Source organism: Musca vetustissima, unplaced genomic scaffold (genome assembly GCF_032173495.1).
Source record: "Musca vetustissima isolate MV318-11 ecotype Yass unplaced genomic scaffold, APGP_CSIRO_Mvet_v1 utg6435, whole genome shotgun sequence".
In the NCBI taxonomy this organism is placed as follows: domain Eukaryota; kingdom Metazoa; phylum Arthropoda; class Insecta; order Diptera; family Muscidae; genus Musca; species Musca vetustissima.
The window spans coordinates 70,108-94,136 of NW_026880411.1; the positions used below are offsets into that span (position 1 = coordinate 70,108).

Genomic DNA, 24,029 nt, shown 5'->3' on the forward strand with positions numbered 1-24,029 from the left:
CTAATGTGTACAAAATGGTACCAAATGTGGATTTGGGTTAGCCGATAGATTTGAAACACTGAAATTTTGAAATAAGGTTATTATTGGAGTACATCTTTGGTGTAAGGATGTACTTTTGGAAATTCATACTTATCGGTACTAAATTGTACAAAATTTGGTACATTTTGAATTTTGTGCTGGGATTCTGAAATTTGGAGTAGGAATCACTGTTGGGGTTTTTTATTGGGCTATGTAGAAATTTGTACTAAATGGTCTAAAATTTTCATTTGGGTGAACCAAGAAAGTGAACACTGAAATTTGAAGGTATGGTTACTGTTGGAGTGTAGGATTGAGGTAAGGATGTAGTTTTGGAATTTCATATTAAGGGGAACTAAATTGTACACAATTTGGTACAATGTGAATTTTTGGTAAATTGATAGAGCGGGAATCCTGAGATTTTAAGTTAGAATCATTGTTGTGGTGTAGTATTGGGCTATGTAGAAAGTTTTAGAAATTTGTACTAAATGGTACCAAATTTGGATTTGGGTGAACCGATAGAGCTGAAACACTGAAATTTTAAAATATGGTTACTACTGGAGTGTAGTATTGGGGTATGGATGTAATTTTGGATATACATAGTTAGGGTACTAAATTTGGTACAATGTGAATTTTGGATGAACTTATAGAGCTGGAACCCTGAAATTTGGAATCAAGATTGGTGTGTTTTGGAAATTCGTACTTATGTTTGTTAAAGTAGGTAATTATGGAAATTTATATTAATGTATACTAACTGGTATTTAATTTGGATTTGGGTAAATCTATATTTGAAATTTGAATTTTTTTGAAATAAGTACATTATTTTTCGTTTAATTGACCCTACGGTTAATTGGTTTCCACGCTTAAATGAACCACATGATGGGGCAAAAAATATTTCATAGGAAAATACATGTAAATTTTCTCGGATAATTAAACCCTGTTAATTGATTTTCCCGCTTAATTGATTCAAAATTCATGTCATTTTCACCGGTTAATTGCATAATAATAATTGAAAAATAATCTGCCCTTTTTTTACATACATATTTGACATAATTTGTGAAAAAGACTAGGCGGCATAAGGAAAAACTTCGAGAAAGCGTAATTTGTATTTGACATTGAATTTTTTTTAATCATTAGTATTTCCAAGTATACGTGATTACTGTAATTGAACAATCTATTCAATTAAGCGGGTTCGGATAATTGGTTCCTCGGTTAATTGAACGAAAATTTGTGCAAATTATGTTGTGCAATTATCCGAAAAATACTGTATTACAAGAGTGCAAAGGATAATAAATGATACCAAATGTATGGTCTGTTCCCGTATCGCAAGAACCTACTACTTTTTACTACAATAACGAATTTTCCTTTATGGTATCGAAGAAAATAGTAAAATCGAGTTGATTCTTGCAGTACGGGAACATACCATTAGTAAAGAGCTATATTATTGTTGCGGTCAGATTTGATACGTAGATTTGAGATATAGAGGTACATTTAGAAATATAGAAGAGAACAAATTTTAATTATGTTCGGTATTGGTTTTTAAATAGTTAGGACATTTGCTAACGAAGCAGCGGGCATATGCTAGTATGGAATAAAGTTTATAATTCCCTCGAACCATTTGTGCAAAATTTATGAAAATTGGTTAAGTTTTTTACTGTGTTATTTGCATTTGAATTCAACGATGTTCCGAAATGAAAATACTTTTCTGTTCTGGTTAAAGGTTATTTCCATGGTACAATTATAAAAGGTAACAGCAAGTCCCAGCTGATTTGATTCCAACGTAATACTAGTGTCAATATGAATTTGACAAATTATGTTTTTAAAAATCACCCAACAAGAAAATTTGGAACGAATACAATTTGAAATTGTTCTTTATTAAATGTGCTCCTTATTCAATTTACTCAATCTGCCTGCTGGGAAAGTTTGAAGAAGCAAATCTTTCTTCAAGGAATAACTCGCTATTCCCAGCATTTTCATATGTGTTATACATATATGTGGCAATGGCACAATTAAAGGAAAGATGTGGACGCGATAGAAATATAAATTTGATAGATTTTCATTCATGTTTTTCAATTTTTATTTTGAGGATCCGAAAATATTTCATTTTCAAAATAAAAATAATTTGATGATAATTTGTTTGTTTGTTTACATTTTTCTGTCAAGTGAGTTGACACTAGTAGAACTTACAACAACAAATTTCCATGTGGTTGTTGTATCGTTTGTTGTACAACAACACTTGCTGTTACCTTCTATTATTATACCATGGGTTATTTCCTTAAAATGAAAAATCACACAAGAATCGGTCTAATAAAAATGGAAATTTATTTATTTTTTAATACTACTATGTATATTACATTGAATTGGCACATAAAAACCAATAACATCAATTTAATACGGCATTTACATTAGAACTTTTTACCGGGTTAACCTACTTTATGAGGATTTATTTGGCATATATTCAAAGGAATTGAAAATTTAAACCCACTGGGTTAACCAAATCCGGTTTAATGTAAACGACCTTTAAAACTCAAACTACATAGACTGTGTTTTGCCTAAAATTATGCTATAATTCCCCATAGAAATCAGCAGCCATTATGAAAGGAAAATTGCCGTTTTTTAGAAATCAATTTTTGTGTGGTTTTTTATTTTCAGCATTATGTGAAAGTTCAAAGATATTTAAAATATCGACTATTTTTTTTATTAAATGTAATCAAAGCTGTATAGTCGATTTGGGAAGCCTATTCTAAACTCCACACTCGAAACATAACAGATGTTTTTTTATAATGTATGGGATATTACATTGTATAATAAAAGGATATATCCCCATTAGCCATAAGGCTGAGGGTATAGTTAGCGAAACTTAATTTCGAAAATGCATCCTTGAGTATACTCAAAATGCGAAAGGACAAAGTATGGACCTATATTCGCTCTCCTTTTTATTTGTAGATATCCTAGAGAAATACAAAACATATCCGAGAGGAGTAGATAATCCAGCAGTCGAATATCCCTTAACCTAACTTTCCTCCCCAAGCTACTATATGTAAGTATGTTAGGAGTTATGTACATACATATATTTGTGCCTAAAGACTATCGTCGACCTACCAAATATTTACCATGGCATAACCCACCATGTATAAATGTCCCGACATATCGATTGTTTTGATGTGAAATTGATACTCTAACCTTTGAACGTCATCTATTGAAAGGAATGGTATGGGTAACAGAAAAATATTTTTTTCTTCAGATTTGTTTTGATGTGAAATTGATGTCTTTCATGACCTGTAACTTTTCAATATATTGCTCGATTAAAAGAAATCGGTATAGGTATCATGTTAAGGGGTAAATATTGATATTAATTATAAAATCGGCGAATTTAAATTTGAAAACATGTTAAAGAATATAACATACAAACTCAGCATTCAACACAGTTTTTCACATGTAAAATATATAATAGTTCTATAAATTTTAGTTATACACGAAATAGCCAAACTCCGTACCTTTCATATGACACAAAGTTTATTCGAATACTACCAGTGGTTCAAAAGTTATGAGACAAAACCGATATCATTAAAAATTGCATTTGTGAAATTTCCAAATACTGAACAATAGATGGCACTGCAGTCGTCTAATTGTCAAGTCGTTAAGGAAAATAAAGGTATTCCTCCTTTTCTTACATTTAACAAAAAAACAATGAGTCGATATTTTAAATATATTTGAACATTCACATAATGCCAATATACTCTTACTACAACATACATTCTCATATATTGTCAGAATGTAATTAAACTTTAGATCTCCCTCTAACGATTTATGCAAATTTTATAAAAATCGGTTAAGTATTCGTTGATTTATCAGCATTTGAATTCGAGGATCATTCGAAATATACTTCGTGTTCGGTGCTGGGCGCCTATTACCTAAAAATGAAAAATCACACAAAAATCTATTTTTAGAAAACTGCAATGTTTTCTTCATATGTATGTATATTACGAGATATGTTACATTAATATTTGTGCATAAAAACTATCGCCTACCTTATCAATTTAAAAATTTAACGTCAGACTATTTTCGCCCTAAAAGTATGCTATAATTTTCATTACAAACCGGCAGTCAATGAGAAAAAAATTGTGGTTTTTTAAAAAACGATTTTTGTGTGATTTTTCATTTTTGGGTAACAGGTGCCCAGCACCGAACAGTAAGTAAATTTCGAATGATGGTTGAATAAAAATGCAAATATCTCAGCGAATACTTCACCGATTTTTATAAAATTTGCACAAATGATTAGAGGGAAATGTAAAGTTTTATTACATACCGATATTATAGTATGTTATGTTAGAGACAATTGACATTATGTGAAAGTTCTAAGCTATTTAAAATATTGACTATTTTTATACATACCCGGGTGAAGTGTATATTAAGTTTGTCATTCCGTATGCCACACCTCGAAATATTCACCGGTGGACCCCATAAAGTAGATATATTCCTCTAATTTATGCATGTCCGTATGTATGTTGAAATCACGGTAGAGCTTGCAATATTTAAAATAAAGCTTTGAAATTTTGCATATACATTGATAATTACTCCTAGGATGTTTTGGATTGAAAATTGCATATATCGGTCCACGTTTTGGTATAGCTTCCGTATAACGTTACCCCATTTACCTATTTTGAGATTTTTGGCACGTTTTTCAACCGAATTGGCTGTAATTTGGTATTTTGGGTTATCATTGATTGTCAAATCTCAATTTCGGTCCACTTCTTAAGATACCCATGTAACGGTACCTCCCAAATTTTTGCATTTCAAGGAGTATGATCGCCTTTTTCAACCGAATTGACTGTAATTTGGTACTGTGGGTTCTATGTAGCTAATACATCTGCATACCAAATATTATCAATATTGTTCCCTTTTTTAGGATTACCCCCATATAACGTTACCTTCATTATTCGATATTTTTGAACTTTTTTGCACGCTTTTCAATCGAATTGATGTAATTTGGTAATTTTGGTTCACATTTGGGTGTGAAATCGCTCGACAAAAAATACTCAATATTGGTTTACTTCATAGGATAGCTCCCATATAATGTTACCTCTCAAATTTTAGGGAGTATGAGCGCATTTTCAATTGAGTTTCAGATATTACTACCACAAATTGTCAATATTGGTCCACTTTTTAGGAACCGAAACCTCCGAAATTTCGGTACTTTAGATAGTATGGAAACGTTTTTTCCACCGAATTGGCTCTAATTTGGTACTTTGGCATCTAATTAGGTAACACATCTCCTACCAAAAATTATCAATATAGGTCCATTTTTTACGATGGCCCTTATATAACGGTACTATCCAATTTTTTGTATTTTATGGAGTATGAGTGTCTTTTTCAACCGAATTGGATGTAATTTGGTATTTTGGGTTCTAATTGGGTTCGTTTTAGGATAGTTCTTTACACGGGACCTCCAAAATGTCGGAATTTTAGGCAGTATGGGAAGATTTTTGAAACGAATTGGCTGTAATTTGGTACTTTGGGTTCTTATCAGGTAACACAACTTCCTACCAAAAATTATAAATATTGATCCTTTGTTTAGAATAACCCCCATATAACGGGACCTCCCAAATGTCGGCCTTTGAAGCATCATTGGGTAGCATATATTCCTGCAAAAATTGTCCAAAATTTACCCAATTTTTAAGGGAAACCTACTTATAATAGGGAAACCTACTTATAATAGGCCCTTTTCTGGATACTGGAATTACGTACGCGTTTTTTAACAAAATTAACAAATATTTACCATGGCAGAACCCACCAGGTGTAAATGTTCCGATATATATTGACACTTTAACCATTCTTTTTTCTTTCTCCTTTAAGGGAACCACACCCCCCCATTCTCGATTTTAATTTTTCAAGATTTTCAATGGGCTGGTAAATGAATACAAATGCTTGTTAAGGTTTGTAACTTTGCACATATATAATTGAAGATTTAAAAGAGAAGAAAAATAATTTACAAAAAATTTTTGTTATTGTTTTGTTGTTGTTTTTTGTAATTAAATGAAAGTCCTTATTTTTGATGGCGGGCATGATAACTCCTCACTGGAACATCGGAATCCGAAAATTCCAACGGTGTTAGAAAGAGTACATGTCTGGCTCTGAACTAGGATTATTGACTTCGCTCTAAAATTAACAAAATGGCGGACCTTTGAAAAAATATTTTTGGAAAATCGCCGATTTTTTTTACCAAAAACCATGTTCAAAAATAAGAAGATCTTCACCCATTGGCTTTATCCTAGTTCATACGAGAGCTATACACTCCCAGAGAAACGTTGCAAAATTTGGAACCGATTGGATTAATAGTTGTGTGTGTAATAGTGGGGGGGGGGGGGGTCCCTTAAATTTGCCCATTGCCGTCGCAACCTCAATACGGATAAAAAAATTGATTAGTTTTCTTCCATTAAAACAATTTTGTAAATAAAAAACATATCGTTTTTGTATATATATTTTTTTGCATATATTTCTTTTTTTATTATTTATTTTTGAAACATTGAATCTGTTTTTTTGTTATTGAAACCAATACAAGCTCTGTTGTTTGTGTTTTGTTGTCCATTGGAGTTACCATTATTATAATTATGTTTGGTAGTTTTGAATATTAGTCTTAACAATTACCCGGGAAAGGGGGGAGTGGGGGTTAGTAATATATTACATTGTTCCGTGTTAGTTTACTATTTATAATATTTATATAATAATAAAAGGGGGTTGGGTGTTTGATTTTTTTTCTTTCTTGTATTATTTTTTTAGATTATAGATTTGTTTGTCATTTTGTTTCATTAAACATAAAACAAAAACAACATTTACAGACAAACAAAAAAATTTGACTAGTATTTAATTCCTTTACACAATTCTTAGTTGTTGTTTTTCTTATTTTTTCCTTTTTGATTTTGTTTCTTCTGTTCCTAATTACTAATTGCTTTACAGAGTTTTATTTTCCATGTGGGTCTTATGTTTAAATATTTTGTTTAAGAAGATAATAAAGTTAAATTATATTTAGATATGTATATATAAAAAATAATTAGAAAATATTTTTATAAACTTAATGAAATAAGGCCTTAGTTTTTTGTTTTTATAATTTTGTTTTATAGAAAATAGAAATTGCATAAATTAAGTTTAAATGTTTTTTGTGATATTTCAGTTACTGAGTATTTTTTTCATTTAAATATTTAATAATATAAGTTGTAATATTTTTTTTTTAAATATAATACAGAATTATTGATTATAGATATTGTGGTTTTTGTTTTTGGAAAAATATATAATAATTAAAAATAAGTTTGTAGTATAAAAAAATAGTTTAAAGTAATACAAAAGTTATTTATACATTTATAGAGAAAAGGTTAATAATTAAATATAGAAATTATTTACAAAAAAAGTATAAAAAAATAAAATAAAATTCATTTTATTATTGTTTATAACACATGGACAAAGGTTCGGGATCTAAGATACAAATGTTAAGGGATTTTTTAATTCAATATAACAATGTTAATGTTTAAAACTGTGATAGCACTTCACAACTGTCTGAAAAAGTTCCCAAATATCTGAATATTCCTAATGTTTAAAGAAAATCATTAGTATTTCTGTTCGAATCAGCTGTTAATGGAGAGAATACTGCTCAAGGAATGCAACACCATGAAATCTAGAAAATAACACCACCGGAAATCAATGAAAACATTTAAAAAATCGAGTTGAGGACAAACAGAATATTTGATCTAAGATTCTACAGGGAATCCCTATTCTGTATGAGTGCTATTTATCGTCCAAAAAAATACAACATTTGAATTTTAAATTTTACCAAATAATCTACTAGGGACTACCTCTTATTGGAATTTATAAATAATTTTGAATTCTTCTGATGATGACCTGATGTGGTTGAAATATCATTCCACAAATTTTGAATTATCCAACTAATGACACTTGAAAATTTATTTTTATCCCGCCAAAAATATCACTAATGAATAAATCCATGTTTCTTTGTATTTCAGATCCTTAACATTTCAATTCATGTGTTAACTAAGTGTCGACGACGAAATTTTTTTGTCATAGTTATTAAAAATTAAAAAAATTAAATTTCTATTTGGAAAGTTAGTTTTTCTTGAGGATTCCTATAGATTCCCACATTTTTTCTTATGAATTCCTGGACCCTTACAATTACATATTTGTTTTAGTTTTCTTATTACGTGTTTGTTTTGTTTGATTTCCTTTATAACAGTTATTGTATAACATTTAAGGGTATAACAATTTGTTTTGGATGTGTACAATAATTAAAACATTTTATAAATGCTTTGTTTTTGTTTGTTTTCTTCAAATATTTTTTGTCAAAAAAATAATTTCATAAAAATTTTGAGACAATTATTTTACTATATATATTTCCATATAACTATATATATGTATAATTTCTATATATATAACTATATAATTGTAATATATATATATACTTTTTTAAATAATCCAAAAAATAAAATCAGTACTTTTGGTTTACTTCTTGTTTCATTTTTGTTTTTTTTTTTAATACACATATTTATGTATGTGTGTGTGTCTGGTTTTGTGGAGGCGGGAGGGAGTATATGTTTATAATCATGTATCCTGATTATGAACATTTTTATTCACAGGATTTTTCTTTATTTTTTCCTTTTTTTTCTTTGTGATGTATAATCCTCCGGTTTTGTTTTGGGGAGTGTATTTTTTTGGAGATCCATAACTGGTTGACAAATCCAGTTTGTTTTTCTTTGTTCAGCTTAGTTCACAATGCCATGGATGTTATTTGTTGTTGTTGTTATCCATATTACACTTTACTTTCAGGACCCTCGGCAACATTTTTAAATGCCAAACGTATTCTTGTTAGGAAATGCGATGCAATATGCCCATAACTTTTATTATACCATTCTGGAGTTTTACCCCTGGAAAAAAGAGAACAAAAAGAGAGAATTAGTTGAAATGTTTATTTTGAATTTAAAACTAAAAAATCTACAAAATATCTTAACATCGAAGTCTTCTAAGTGTATCATTCTTGTTAAAATGAATTTGTCAAAAGGTTTTTTAATACATTTTTATAAGAGGACCACAAAAATACTGAAAATATTGTCCTCAAGATCATTTGTAATTGATCGACAGACATGTCAGGGAATGGTATACCAGGTCCATGGGAATGATGATTATTTTTCAACACAAACAATTTTTTTGAATATCATATGGGGACCTTCCTCTAAGCGGAAACTAAGACAAGGTAAACAAGTGAAAACCCGTTAAGTTCGGCCGGGCCGAACTTTGGATACCCTCCACCATAGATATACTGACATGAACTTGAAATGAAAATATAGGAAGCATACCAAGAAGTGGACCTATACCGACATTTCTACAAACCCATAATGTAAACCATAATATTCATTTCAGAAATGTTTAATGGATAATTTTACCCTTAGCCTTATGGCGAATGGGGGTGTATACACTTTTACCTGGTGAAAATGTGCCTCATCGAAATAATGGTTCTAGACCCCATGTTTCTTTGGACCGAATCCGTTTCAGAAAATGTTGATTTCATCCAAACGTTGTCTATCTTATTATTTCTTTAAAATATAGTTCAAGTTCGAAGATGGGGAATATCGGTCCACTCCTCCTGTACCTCCCACACAGGGCCTAGACCAAAATGTGGGCTTTAGTTCATTATCGAACCTTAAGCTCTAGTTTTTTATCTCGATATCCTCCGCAGATGAAATGATTAGAACTGAGTCATAGAACCAAACCCAAACACGAAACAAATCAGATAACTATTTTAATATAAAAAAGGCGTTATATGGGAACGACCCCAAAAAGGGGGCGAATATTAAAAATTTTTGGTAGGGGAATTTGTAACCATATACGACTACAAAATACCAAATTACATCAAATTCGGTTGAAAAAGGCACTCAAGAATCCCAAAATACCGAAAATTGGGGGTATCCTTATATGGGGGACATCCGAAAAAATTTACCTATATTTATATTTTTTTTGTGGAGAGATTTGGTACCTATTAGGAACTCAAAATACTAAATTACAGCCAATTCGGTGGAAAAATACGATAAAAATCCCCAAAATACTGAAAATTAGGAGGTACCGTTATATGGGGGCTTCCAGAAAAAGTGGACCTATATTTAAAATTTACCAAATTTCAGCGTATTAGGATGAAAATCGCGCTCAAGAACCCCAAAATACCGAAAATTGAGGGGTACCGTTATATGGAAGCTATGCCTACACGTGGACCGATATATCCCATCTTCGATCTTGACCTGCCTGCAGACAAAAGACGAACCTATGCAAAATTTCAGCTCCCGATCTCAATTCCTTCAGAAGATAGCGTGATTACAACAGACGGACAGACGGACGGACATGGCTAGATCGTCTTAGAAGTTTACCCTGATCAAGAATATATATACTTTGTCGGGTCGGAAATGTATATTTCGATGAGTTACAAACGGAATGACAAAATTAATATACCCTCCATACTATGGTGGAGGGTATAAAAAGTGTTCTAATATATTCCACAACGATTTCGATCATAGTTTATAAATCTGGTCTCGTAATCTTTATAAATAATTTTAGAACCTGGCAGCGAATGAAATGTCAGGTTCATTGGGCAAAACATTTACGGAATGTCATATGGGGACGTTCGTCCAATTGGAAACTATATAATCGTACAATAAGTTCACTTTTCCTAAAGTTTCTACAAAGACTTCGACAATCCATCCTTATCAGATATTTCCAATATGGCATTCATTTTTCTACCTTACACAACTATGTTGTCAGGGTATTATAGCTTTGTGCAGCCCCAAATGTTTGTAACGCCGCGAAATATTGGTCCTAGACCCACCTTTAAGTATACCGATCGTCATATCTCGACTAGCTGAGTCGATCTAGACATGTGTGTCCGTCCGTCCGTCCGTCTGTCCATTATAATTTGTAAACACGATACAGGCCACAGTTATGGACCAATCTTCACGAAATTTTGCATGTAGGATGGGTTCTGGCCAATGAAGACCCCTATTGTTTTTGGAAAAGATCGGTTAATATTTAGGGGATGAAATGGACCAAATACTAAATTTTTGTCGGTTTTTCTGGTCGATCCAGAGGCCGCAAAATGGACCGAACTTGCATGGAGAAGGGGATCGGGCCAAAGAATAAGCATGCATGTTTTGATAAAGATCGGTCAATATTTAGCGGGTCAAATGGACCCTGACTTTTGTGTGAAAAATGACAAAATTTGTATTCTATGGCATATATATTTACTCCTGGAGGATGTAGACCCTAGGAGTTGATAACATATCCAAGAGGAGTGGTTGACCTTTAAATTGATACCAAATATAGTGATGTATCTACTCAGATGTGGGAGTTACAGTCAAATATTTACATGTGCTTACGTATTCAGATATTATTTAGTAATCCATTACCACATTAAAGGGAGAAATATCGCGCTGATGGCTTTGAAATTTTTCATGAAGTTCCAGTTATGGTCAAGAACAACGCCTACAATTTTCGGTGATGATCAGATTAAAATTTTGGGATGAAATGGACCGAAAACATAATTTTTTGTGTGTTTTCGAGTAGAGTATAATCCGAACATCACAACACACCCACCGTGAAGGTAATCTGGACAAGTAATTAGAAGGACTGTACAAGAGGGGGCAAATATCAGGAAATATTACTCAGACTCGGAATAAACATCCTCAGAAAGTTAGAGTTCGTGGTAGTTGTGTAGGATATCGTATGGTCGGCCCCGTCCGACTATACTGCTCCGCTCACTGGTTATAAATAACTTTGAAAATAATTTTTGGGTTCCACTTACTTAACATCAACTCTTGCCAAATGCATAACCCTTGAACGACCACTGCCACAGGGTTCAATTAAATATCTCGAGGCCAATACCACACCGCGTACTGCATTGAACATTGGTTTGGCTTTTGCATGATCGATGGAGGTTTCAACAATCACACAAGCACCACGGGGTAAATCAGTACGCCAAGATCTGAAAAACCAACAACAACAAAATATTAATTATATTCCGAAAATTTACAAAACATTGTCTCTACAACACTACCTTAATACACAAAAATCTGTACACTGTTGGCCATCAATGGCATATTGGAATATTTCCGTACAATCATCGAATTTCTTAATGGTTTGACTTTGCAACAAATTTGGATCCCATGAGGCACGTTGTCTTATTATATAATCCAAAACATCTTTGGGTGGTCCCTCAATTTCGGTAATGCAACGCCACAATCGAAGAGGATGGCCATCGCCCACCTTTTTATAGGCAATTTCAACATTGCTGTCATTTATGGAGGTGGTGGTAATCCAGCCACGGGACCTAAAAACGAAGGCAACAAATTAAATTATTAAAAACCTTAAAAATCTTGTATAAAATTCTCCAACTTACTTTTCTCTACCCTCCTTGATGGTGGCACTTGTGCTCTCATACAAATAGCCACGCCAATTATGAAATTGCATACCCTCACCCAAGGCTTCCAGGGGCAGTGGTTTTGATTCTTCCATATAACCAAATTTACACTTGGCCAGCTTTTCTTTGGGTGCGGTGAAGATTTGCTTGTAATTCTGTATCATAAATGCCAAACATTCATGTGAAGCCTTGGCCTCAAATAATTCTTTGGCATCGGGTACACCCGAACCCTTGGCTTTGCGTCTTGGTGATGCAGTAACCGAATTGCTACCCGTCGATATACTACTATGGAATAAGGAGGGGGCCAAACACACAGCCAAGTTATTGGCTGTCATTTGATTATATTGCGAATTGGCAGCCACCAGTGTTAGGAATTCCAAGAGAGCATAGAGGATTTCACGATTTTCATCGGGCAACAAAAGGACGGCAGATTGTACAGCATCCAAACGGACTTCGGTGGGGAGATCTAGAATCAAAATTAATTTTTAATTACAGTTGTTAATTCAAGAAAAAATTCCCCACTTACGTTGAAAAATTGCCGCAAATGTCTCCGACATTTTGGTGGTCAACAGTGACTCGGGTAAATCGCGGAAATACTGTTTCAACATATCAGCCACATCATAGGCCTGCTGCGTATCAAACACATCCATACATTCCGCAGTGGTCTCTGAGTATTCTATCAATTCTTTAAGTTTTAAAATTCTCGATTTAACACCACTCTTACGGAAGAGACCAATTTGATCGAGAGCATTCAGCTGAAGCCAACGGAAGGCAGCCCTTACAGCAATGGGCAGTGTCTGGCCACTACGTTGCAGAATAAGTAAAAGAGGTACACCAAAAACTTTCTTATCCTTATAATCGGGCATTTTGATTTTCTTTATGAATTTCGGAAGCTCCCAGTTCCATCCCGACCGATGAGTGGGACAATAACGTTCCATATACCCGGTTAGGGTAACCAAAGCCAATTTACGTATCATTTGTAATTGACCGGCAGACATGGCAGCGAATGGTATGCCATGTTCATTGGAATGAGGATCATTTTTCTGGGCAAAACATTTGCGGAATATCATGTGGGGACGTTCTTCCAGCTGGAAACTATGCCACCGTACAACAGGAGAACTTTTCTTGATGGGCTCTACTTCCACCTCAACCTTGGGTTCTTTGCGTGTGGTGGATCTTGAACGGAAACTGGCCGAACGGAAACCTTCACGTTTCTTGCCATCCCTACCCAAATTCAGGGAACCTCCTCTTGACAGTTTCTTTGATTTCACCTCAGTTGTATTGGCATTGGCATCCTTGATCAGTAGCTTCCTACCTTGATGGCATTCGGAATCAGAGTGTGCTCCAATATCATCTACCTTCCCCGTTCTTTGCAGGAATCTTCTTGCCTTGGAGGGGGTCTTACGTATACTCATCTTATTCACCGCCGATGTGGATTCCTGGCTATCGCTATAATACGAGGAGGAATCATCGGATTTACCCTCCTTTACATAGGGCATGGTATTGGTAAAGAAATGCAAGGGACTTGTCCGCATAGACCGAGGCGTGGTGGGTGTCCTCTTGGGACTTGCACGATTTGGACTTAAGAAATTATCACTTTGTGAGGGTACCTTCAGTTCATTGCCAAACATCGGTCCCTTATTGAAAGTGTGCATGGGACTGACGGCAGATGGTGATGGTGGCGTGGAATATACCGCATCCGGTTTACGCATACTTGACCGTTGACCCAACTGCGATAAATCCAATGCCTGTGGACCACTCAGTACAATACCCTGACGTTTTCTTCTACGCGATTTAATCGATTCCACCCTTCTCAATATGGCCTTAGCACCATCCTTTAAACGTTCACTACCCGTACGCCTCAGCGGGCTGGCATTAACATCTGCGCTACCATCGGTATTTAATGCCGTCTCTGCAGAATCATCTGTATAGGTACCGGGTAAAACTAATGATAGTGGACCACCGGTAATATCATAGGAATCATCCTCAAATCTATCGGGACTGGATTCTTTTGATGATGATTCGGTTTTTTCGCAGGTGGATAATTTTGTGGCGGGTGGTATTTCAAGACCCATTTCACCAATACGCGACCAGCGACGTATATGTGGTTGGAATGTCCAGTTTTCACTCAAGGCAAAATTTTCATCATCCGAGTCTTCTTTCTGTTGAAGGGGGGCAAAAAGAGAAATCAAAATTTAGTTGACATTTTTCATGGCATATTTTTAGGCGAAGGCAAAGTTACCTGTGGTGTTTGTGCTTTGTGAGATTGATCAACGCGCATATTGGCACAACGATTTAAGATACACAAACGCCGATATAGAGATTGCAATTGATCATTTTCCAAATTTGTATGATCCTTGGCAACATTGGTCAGGTCAATGGGGAATTGATGATCTGGAATAAAATAAGAAATTATTAAATTGGAAAATATAAATTAAAATTAAATAAATAAATTAAATAGTGTTATTAAAGTTAAATAATGTTATTTTTAGGAACTAATACAAGGCGAGAATTTTTTAAAATACTTTCAAAGGGACAGTCGTGGATTTTTAAAAATATTTTTCCAAGGCGTGGATTTTTAAAAATATATTTTTCAAGGCATGGATTTTAAAAAATATTTTTTCAAGGCGTGGATTTTTAAAAAAATATTTATTCAAGGCATGGATTTTTAAAAATATTTTTTAAGGCGTGGATTATTTAAAATATTTTTTTAAGGCATGGATTTTTAAAAATATTTTTTTAAGTCGTGGTTTTAAACAAAAATATTTTTTTAAGTCGTGGTTTTAAACAAAAATATTTTTTCAAGGCGTGGATTTTAAAAAAAAAATATTTTTTCAAGGCGTGGATTTTTAAAAAAATTTTTTTTAAGGCGTGGATTTTAAAAAAAACATTTTTTTCAAGACGTGGATTTTAAAAAAAATATTTTTTCAAGGCGTGGATTTAAAAAAAATATATTTTTCAATGCGTGGATTTTTAAAAATATTTTTTCAAGGCGTGGTTTAAAAAATATTTTTTCAAGGCGTGGTTTAAAAAAAATATTTTTTCAAGGCGTTGTTTAAAAAAAATATTTTTTCAAGGCGTGGTTTAAAAAAATATATTTTTTTAAGGCGTGAATTTTTAAAAATATTTTTTCAAGGCGTGGATTTTTAAAAATATTTTTTTCAAGGCGTGGATTTTTAAAAATTTTTTTTCAAGGCGTGGATTTTTAAAAATATTGTTTCAAGGCGTGGATTTTTAAAAGTATTTTTTCAAGGCGTGGATTTTTAAAAAATATATTTTTTAAAAATATTTTTCTATATATTAAAAATATATATATATTTAATTAAATATTTTTATTTTTAGCATTTTTTAATGTTTATAAAGTTTTTATTTATTATTTTTTAATTTATTTATAATAAAAAGTATGTTAAAAAAATTATTTTTTATTTATAAATAATTTTTTTATGAATTATTGGATTTTTAACTTTTTATTATTATTTTTTCATTATTTTTTATTAATAAATTTAAATATTATATATTTAATTTCTTTTATTTTTAATTATTTTTTTATATAAAACTGACTTTACTTTTTTTTATATATTTTTTAAACTCTTTTAATTGAAGTATAATATATTTTTATTTGTAATTTTTTAATGTTTTTAAATTATATATATATTTATATTATATATTATATATATATTTTTAATAAATTTATTGTTATATTTTATAAAATATATATATGTTTTTATTTTTAAGCTTAATATTATTTATTTTTTTTAAATTTTATTAAATGTATTTTATTTTTTTTAATTATTTTTAAATTGAATTAAATACAGATTTTTTTAATTATTTTTAATTTTTTTAAATTAATTAAATTATTTTATTATTTTTTATGTAAAATTTAAAAATTATTTTTTTTTTTTATTTTTTTTTTTAATTTTATATTTATATTTTTTTAGAAAATCAAATATAATTATTTTTTAACTTTATTTTTAATTTATGTCTTTGTTATGTTTTTGTTATTGGAAAATAATTTTTAAATATATTTTTCCTTAACTTTTTTAATTTTATAATAAAATATTTGTTTATTTATTTTTTCAACTTCATCACACCTTTTGTTTTTAACATCATCACCAACAACAATGTCTTGATATTCTGTCCTTGCCAAAAATACCATTGAATTTTGAAAATTCTATTGAAATATAAACGCAATAACAACAAGGATCTACGGATCGCCTTCTTCTTCTTCTGCGTTAACGAATAAAAATGACAAATGGAAAATTGTTGCCACGTCTTGTAAGAAGAATATAATTTTCGTAGGACACCGAAAAATTGCTCAAATAGTAGACGTTTCGATGCCATGTGAGAATCAGAACTGAATGAAGAAACCAATTACACATATAGACGACTATGGACAACGACGCCTATCGATGATTATTGGACTAAAATGAGGAAAACAGATGAAGAGAAAAAAAAAAACAAAATTCGACACAAAAAATCAGCTATCCAAAAAAATATACAAGAAACAGAAAAAAACAACAAGAACAACAACACAATACTGGAAAACCAGATGAAACCACGCAATAAATGCAAAAATACAAATTTTAAATTGGCAATCGCGTTATAGTAAAGTGTACGTATTTGCGGAGCAGGCTAGATGTGTGTATGTATGTTTGTTACATTTGTATATATACAGATTTACATTCAATGAAATATAAAAATAAGTATTTTTTTGTAATGGATTTATTTTTTGTTTTTCTTTTTTTTTTATTTTATTTAATTAAAAACATATAAATAAAAACAAACAAAAATTAATAAAAAAAATGAGCAAAACAAGAACAACAACAAATTTTGCAATTTATTAAATTGAATTATGAAAAAAAAATGAGAACAAACCGAAATGTAGACAAAAAATATGACACGAAAAAATAAGGCCTTTGAATATGAGGAAATTGGGGTTCCTGAGGAGGATACAAAGGAGAGGAGGATATAAAGGAGAGGAGGATATAAAGGAGAAAAAATTGTCATTAGGATAATAACGACTGAATTTGGTTCCTAGCCAATGGATCAGTTGAGACAAAGGAGAATATTTTCCTTTGGGATTTAAGAATCGAAATGTAGACAAAAAATGTGACATAAAAAATAAGGCCTCTGAATTTAAGGAAATTGGGTTTTAAAGACAATTAGGGGAGAGGTGGATATAAAGGGGAATATTTGTCATTAGAATAATAACGAATGAATTTGGTTCCTAGCCAAGGGATTAGTTGAGACAAAAGGGAATATTTTCCTTTAGGATTTTTGAATACCGATAGGGTTTCCGAAGATCTTATTTTGGTATATACACTAATTTAGTCATACCATTGGATTCATGTTTCGGTTATAGAATCCTTGAATATTGAAGACTTATTTGAATGGTATTCCCTATTTAAAATTTGTCACAAATAAAGTTCTCTGTAGATTTTTTGTTTGTTTTTTGTGTGTGTATTTTTTTACCAAACATTTTCCAAAGACAATTTTTTATATTGCAATACAATATTGTAGGTAGAAAATCAAGTTCTATATTCATTTGTATATCTATATGAAAAAACCACAAAAAATGGTAAATTATTTAGCCACACTCATATGGGATTTATTTTCCATTATAGCCTCTTAAATAGTCAAATGCGTTGCAGAGATTTATGGAGGAAAGAAAAACAAATCTAAAAAAAAATGCAGGGTCGTATAAAGTATTTGGTTTGGGAGGTCCTTCACAAAAAAAAGAAAAAAAAATATATACCATGATGACTACAAACTGTCCGTTAGCGACTATTTAGTATTCGTTATATATTAATTTAATCCTTGGCAAAAAATTAAAAAATAAATACCTATCCTTATTAAAAAAAAAAACATTCAAAATAAAAAAATATATCATAACACATTGTTCCCAATATTTTAAATAATACTTCTAGCGACTATTTAGCGTTCGTCATATATTAATTTAATCTTTGGAAAAAAAATTTAAAAAAAAAATCAAAACCTATTTTTATTGAAAAAATATAAAAAAAAAAACATTCAAAATAAAAAAAATCTGTCATAACTAACATTGTTCCCTATATTTTTGAAATTTTATTTATTTATTTTTATTATTTTTAATTTTAGACCCTCCCATTATTTTTTAAATAATCCCAAAACCCCCTCTCATTTACCACGTTCCTGTCCAGAACATATCAATATAACTGGGCGTACACATAAAAAAGACAAATGCGAATTTTTTCTGCAAAGCGTCCAGATCAGCCCAGACCACAACACACAATGGTGATGATGTTGTCTGGCTGTTGGGACGCCTTAATTTGTATTTGGAAATTAGATATAAGCCAACAAGAAAAAACAATTCCATAATGACAATTACCTGCCAATTTTTATCAATGGGAGCAACAGGAAGGCCAACAATATAAATCTAAATCTAGCTAAGAAATTGAATTGCATTTCATTGAATTGATTTTGTTTTTGTCTAACAACAAAAAATTTCGGTGTCTATGTGTCAACCACATCCACACACACGCAAAAAATTAAAGACAACAAATTTACAACATGTTCTCATGGCTTGGGGTTTGGAAAAAAATATAATTTGTTTCTTAGCGTTCCGGTAGAGATTAATGAACTTTTAATTGCTTGGTGTGGATTGGCAAATGAGAAGGGTGATATATTTTTAAAATATAGAAAGGGGAATTGAGCATAAAAAGTAATAATAATACCCGTAATAATAAAAAAAAATAATAATAATAACAATAATAATAAAAAATTATAATGATTAATTTAAGTTAAAAAAAAATCACCGATTGCCTTTAAAAGAATAATAATCAAAATATAATATTATAAATTCGCAAAAGTGAAAAATACTTGATGCTGACACAATAAATCGGCTATTAGTTCTTGAGATTTTCACTTTAAATTTTGTAGGGAAAAATAATAAAAATCAATAATTCCCTTAAGGTAAAAAATGTAACAAAAATATATTTAATAAAGTCAATTTTATTTTAATCTATACTAATAAAAGAGTAAAGTGATTGACTGACTGACTGATTTAACGATTCTTCAAATTTTGGGTGAGGGTCACTCTTGGTCCAAATGTGACAGCTAAGGCTGGGTTTTTTGGAAATTCGTACTAGAACGGTACGAAAAGTACTAAATGTGTTACCATTTGTATTTGGCGAACCGGTGGAGCTAGAACTCTGAAATTTGGACCAAAAGGGTTTTGGAAATTCGAACTATAACTATCCGAAAAGTACGAAAATGTACTAAATTTAGTACAATTATGGAGCATGGGAACGGATGGCGCTAAAAACTTGAAATTTGGAGTGTGAATTAAGATTGAGAAGTAGATTCCATTTAAGGAGATGGTTTTGTAAGCTTGTACCCATGTGTACGAAAAGTACTATATGGTGCCATATATTCTGTATAACTTTAATTTGGAAATACAAATCGAGCTGGAATCTTGGAATTTGAAATTAAAATTACCGTCGGAGTGTAGGATTGGGATATGAACGTAGTTTTGGAAATTTATTACTTATGTACGAAAAGTACTAAATCGTACTATAATCGGTACAGTTTGGATTTGGGTGAACCGATAGAGCGGGAACAATGAAATTTGGAGTCAGGATCACTGTAGGGGTGTGGGATTGGGGTCAGGATTCAGTTTAAGAAAATAATACTTATGGATACTAATTGGTACTAAATTTGGTACAATTTGAATTTTAGATGAACCAATAGAGCTAGAATCATGAAATTTGGAGTCAGGACCACAGTTGAGGTGTAAGATTGAGATATGTAGGAAGTTTTAGAAATTTGTACTAATGTGTACTAAATTTGGTACAATTTGAATTGTGAGTGAACCGATAGAGTTTGAATCCTTAAACTTGAATTTAGGATCACTGTGGGGTGTAGGGTTGGTGTATGTAGGAAGTTTTTGAAATTGGTACAACTATGTACTAAATTTGGTACAATTTGAATTGTGGGTGAAAAAATAGAGTTGGAATCGTGAAACTTGGATTTAGGATCACTGTGGGGTGTGCGTTTGGGGGTAAGAAGGAGGTTTGGAATCATTGTGGGGATGTAGGTTCGGGGTATGCATGAAGTTCTGTTAGATGGTTGAGGAGGGTACTTATCGAAATAATGTGTGCTAAATGGAAAAATTAAAAAAAAAAAATTGGATTTGGGTGAACCTTTAGAGGTCGAATCATGAAATTTGGTACTAAATGGTACTCAAATTTAATTTATGGTTGATATTAATTTGTGGATGATTTTTTCTGAAATATGCAGTTTTCTGTGAAAATAAAATAATATGTTAATACATGTTTAAAAATTTCCTACATTCGTTAACGAAGTTGCATATAAAAGAGGACAAAAATGAAAAAAAATATATTTTATTAATTTCATTTAGAATTGGAAAATATATAAATTGGATTGGAACAAAATAAAAGAATTAAAAATAAATTAAAAATTTTCAATTTACTATAAAATAATTATGCTAATTAATATATATATTTTTAATTAAATATTTAATTTTTTGAGAATTTTATATTCCGTAGAAATGTGAAGTGAAGAAAAAAATTATAATAAATAAAATTATAAAAAAACTAATTGTTTTAGGTAAAAAATGTAAAACAAAAATATTTAAAATAGTCAATTTTATTTTATCAATAAAATTAAATAATTAATTTTTTTTATAGTAAATTGAAAAGTTTTAATTTAATTTTAATTCATTTATATTATTTTAACCCAATTTTTATATTTTCCATTTCTAAATGCAATTAATAAAATATATATTTTTTCCAATGTTTGTCCTATTTTAATTCTATTTTATTCTGAAAACGATTTTCGCATTTTGTTCCCTTCAGAGTTCAAAAAAATATATTAATAAATAAAAATTATTTGATAGCTATAAATCTTCTTTCAAATAGATAGCCATTTAATTGAAATAATGATTTAAATGTTTAAATTCTATTAATAGAATATTCAATTTTTTATTTTTTATTACGTTAAATATCCATTCTTCCAAGTGTTTTTTTTTAATTTCAATCAAATTTGAAAGCCACAAAAGAAAAAAACATGAAACATAAAATTTGTGAGTTTGTCTATTTTTAAAATAAAATGATAGCAACCACTTGATTTGTTTCATTCAAAACTTTTTTTTTGGGTTTTCCTATGTTTATTTCTTTGTGCGTACGCTTCAAAAATATATATGTTTAATTGTTTCAATAAACATTGTGTCCAATGCCACACGCAATTTAAATACGTTAGCCAAAATCGAATGAGAAAAAATAACATTCGAAGCAAGGTGCCTATTGTAATTAAAACAGAGATTGATATATAATAAATAAACAAAATCTGAAATGAATATACGTCACACGTATCCAAAAAAAAACATGTTCTGAATGGACAGTTTGTTGGTCGATTGGCTGCCTGAATGACGTTATTAGATTCTTATTATTAGTGATGTATTATTGAAAATAAATAGGCATTATATACGGATTTATATTTTTTTCCTTTAGCGAAGAAAATTAAAAAAATAGTTATTAAATAATTATAATAAAATAAATAATTAAAATTCAAATATTAAAAAAAAATATATTTTTTAAGTCAACATTTTCTAATGAAAAAAATTATATACTTCGGGCATTTTCACCACACCAACATATTCAATCCTTTTATTTTGTCGAAAAAATATATATATTTTTAAATCAGTTATTTTCTCTTTAATTGTCAGACAAAACTCAAATACAATTTTTTTTAAATATTTTTTCTAATGAAAAAAAAAAATCATATACTTCGGGCATAAAATCCCATCCCCAATACCAAAAAATTCCATATCCTTTTATATTGTCATAATATCAATAACAAAAAACCAACGAATTAATCTCAAATCTGTCACATCCTATTTAAATTAAAATTCGTTTTCGTCCTGCCAATACCATCCTTTACCACTCTACCACATTATCTGATTTTCATGAAATTGATATGCGGGATCATCATCACCTTTCGTTCGAACACAAACATTGCTGTTAAAATGCAAATTAAATAAAGAATGACACGAATCTCCATGCAGAATTGCTGGTAATATCGAATAAGCAGAGCCTAAGATTAAAGATCGTATTAAAAACCAGAACATCTCAAATTTCTAAGAAGATTCGGACAAAAATAAGGTGTGGAGTTTTTGTGTGGCATGTGCGCAGAAGCGTGTTTTTAATCTGGAGATTCTTTTTTTATTTTATTTTTATTCTCTGTTTAGAGTTTAAAGACCTTTTTTCCTGCGGCATGCCAAGCGATGATGAAGAAGAAGAGTTCAAAAGGACACTTTATGAGCGAAGAACTTTAATTGTTTGCTAAGCTCAAACACACACACACACACTAACACAAATGTATGCTCATCAAAAAAAGAGACACAAAATCCTGAACATCAAACTCTTTGAAAATGTTTTGAAATAAAACATTGTTGTTCCTTGTCTCTGGTCTGCTGCTGCTGCTCAAGGAAGAGGAGTGTCATTTGACAACACATCGTGGTTGGGTTTTTGGTTCCTGGTATCCCAAAAATATGTTCAACTTTTTTTTGTTGTTATTTTCTCTTTTTTTTGTTGTTATTTTTTCTGGCACGGATGATATAACAATACCAATGTCTGCACAGATTTTACGCCTCAAGGGTTTACAGAGTGATTATAAACAGCAAAAAAAAAAAAAAATACCCGACCACACCAATACCGCCACCATCATCATCCTCATCATCATCGCGAGAAGAATCTCAAACATTAGATTTGGAGTATTTTGAGAATTCCACTAAAGAGATTTTTCATACCAAATAAAAAAAAACTAAAAAGGGAATCTCATGAAATATGGTTTAAATAATTTGTGCGCATGCGTGCCAAAAGATAAAAGTTCTTTGACTTCGATTAACACACGAAGCTGTGTTCTGTGTTTTTGGAGGATCATTTTCTTGCTATTCTTTTTTCTTGTTGTTGCTTTTGTTATTATTTCATGCAGACGACATGAATTATGTTTTTGAAATAACAATACTCCAAAAAAGTGAATCTGTATTTATGGCCTGGCTGGCGGACTGGCTGGTTTTTATTAAATATTGAATCGTTCAGGTTGGTGGCCTTTAAAGAAATTAAAAGTTCGCTCGCTGCATGTCCGATGCACTAAATAAATGTAATTTTATTATATCTTCTGCTTAAAGCCTTTCTTGGTCATAAATAAAAAAATGGTATTCAATGTGGAATTTGTTGTTGTTGTTCTTTGCCATGATGAGGGTTCATTGCTCAAAACCTTAATAAGAAAACCGATTACCATTTTTTTTTGTAAAAATTAGCAGAGTTCGAGAAGAGGACACCGACCGACTTAATGGGTATTTAATGCTCGTGATAAGGTAGGAGACAAATAAAATAAAGTATAAGCGTGATTAAATTCGGACAGGTTACATTTTTTATATGCTCCACCATGAGGAGGTCGTTCAAAATACCTCAAATCGATCGGAACTTACATACGCGAACTATGCCATGGTAAAATTTTGTTGAAAATTGGGCGTCCAATTAGAACCTAA

General features: G+C 30.9%; 1 protein-coding gene across 1 annotated transcript in view; it reads right to left on the bottom strand.

Annotated features, from left to right (window-relative positions):
* Positions 1–8,818: 8,818 nt before the first annotated feature.
* The window catches only part of LOC133326009 (rho GTPase-activating protein 7), a 46,348-nt gene continuing 31,137 nt past the window's right edge, over positions 8,819–24,029 (bottom strand). Inside the window, exons 3-8 of the mRNA XM_061534688.1 lie at positions 14,721–14,872; positions 13,005–14,640; positions 12,458–12,944; positions 12,116–12,388; positions 11,864–12,043; positions 8,819–8,945 (exon numbers count right to left, since the gene is read on the bottom strand). Coding sequence (XP_061390672.1) covers positions 8,831–8,945; positions 11,864–12,043; positions 12,116–12,388; positions 12,458–12,944; positions 13,005–14,640; positions 14,721–14,872 — 2,843 coding nt within the window. The 3' untranslated portion in view covers positions 8,819–8,830. The remainder of the gene's footprint in view (positions 8,946–11,863; positions 12,044–12,115; positions 12,389–12,457; positions 12,945–13,004; positions 14,641–14,720; positions 14,873–24,029) is intronic.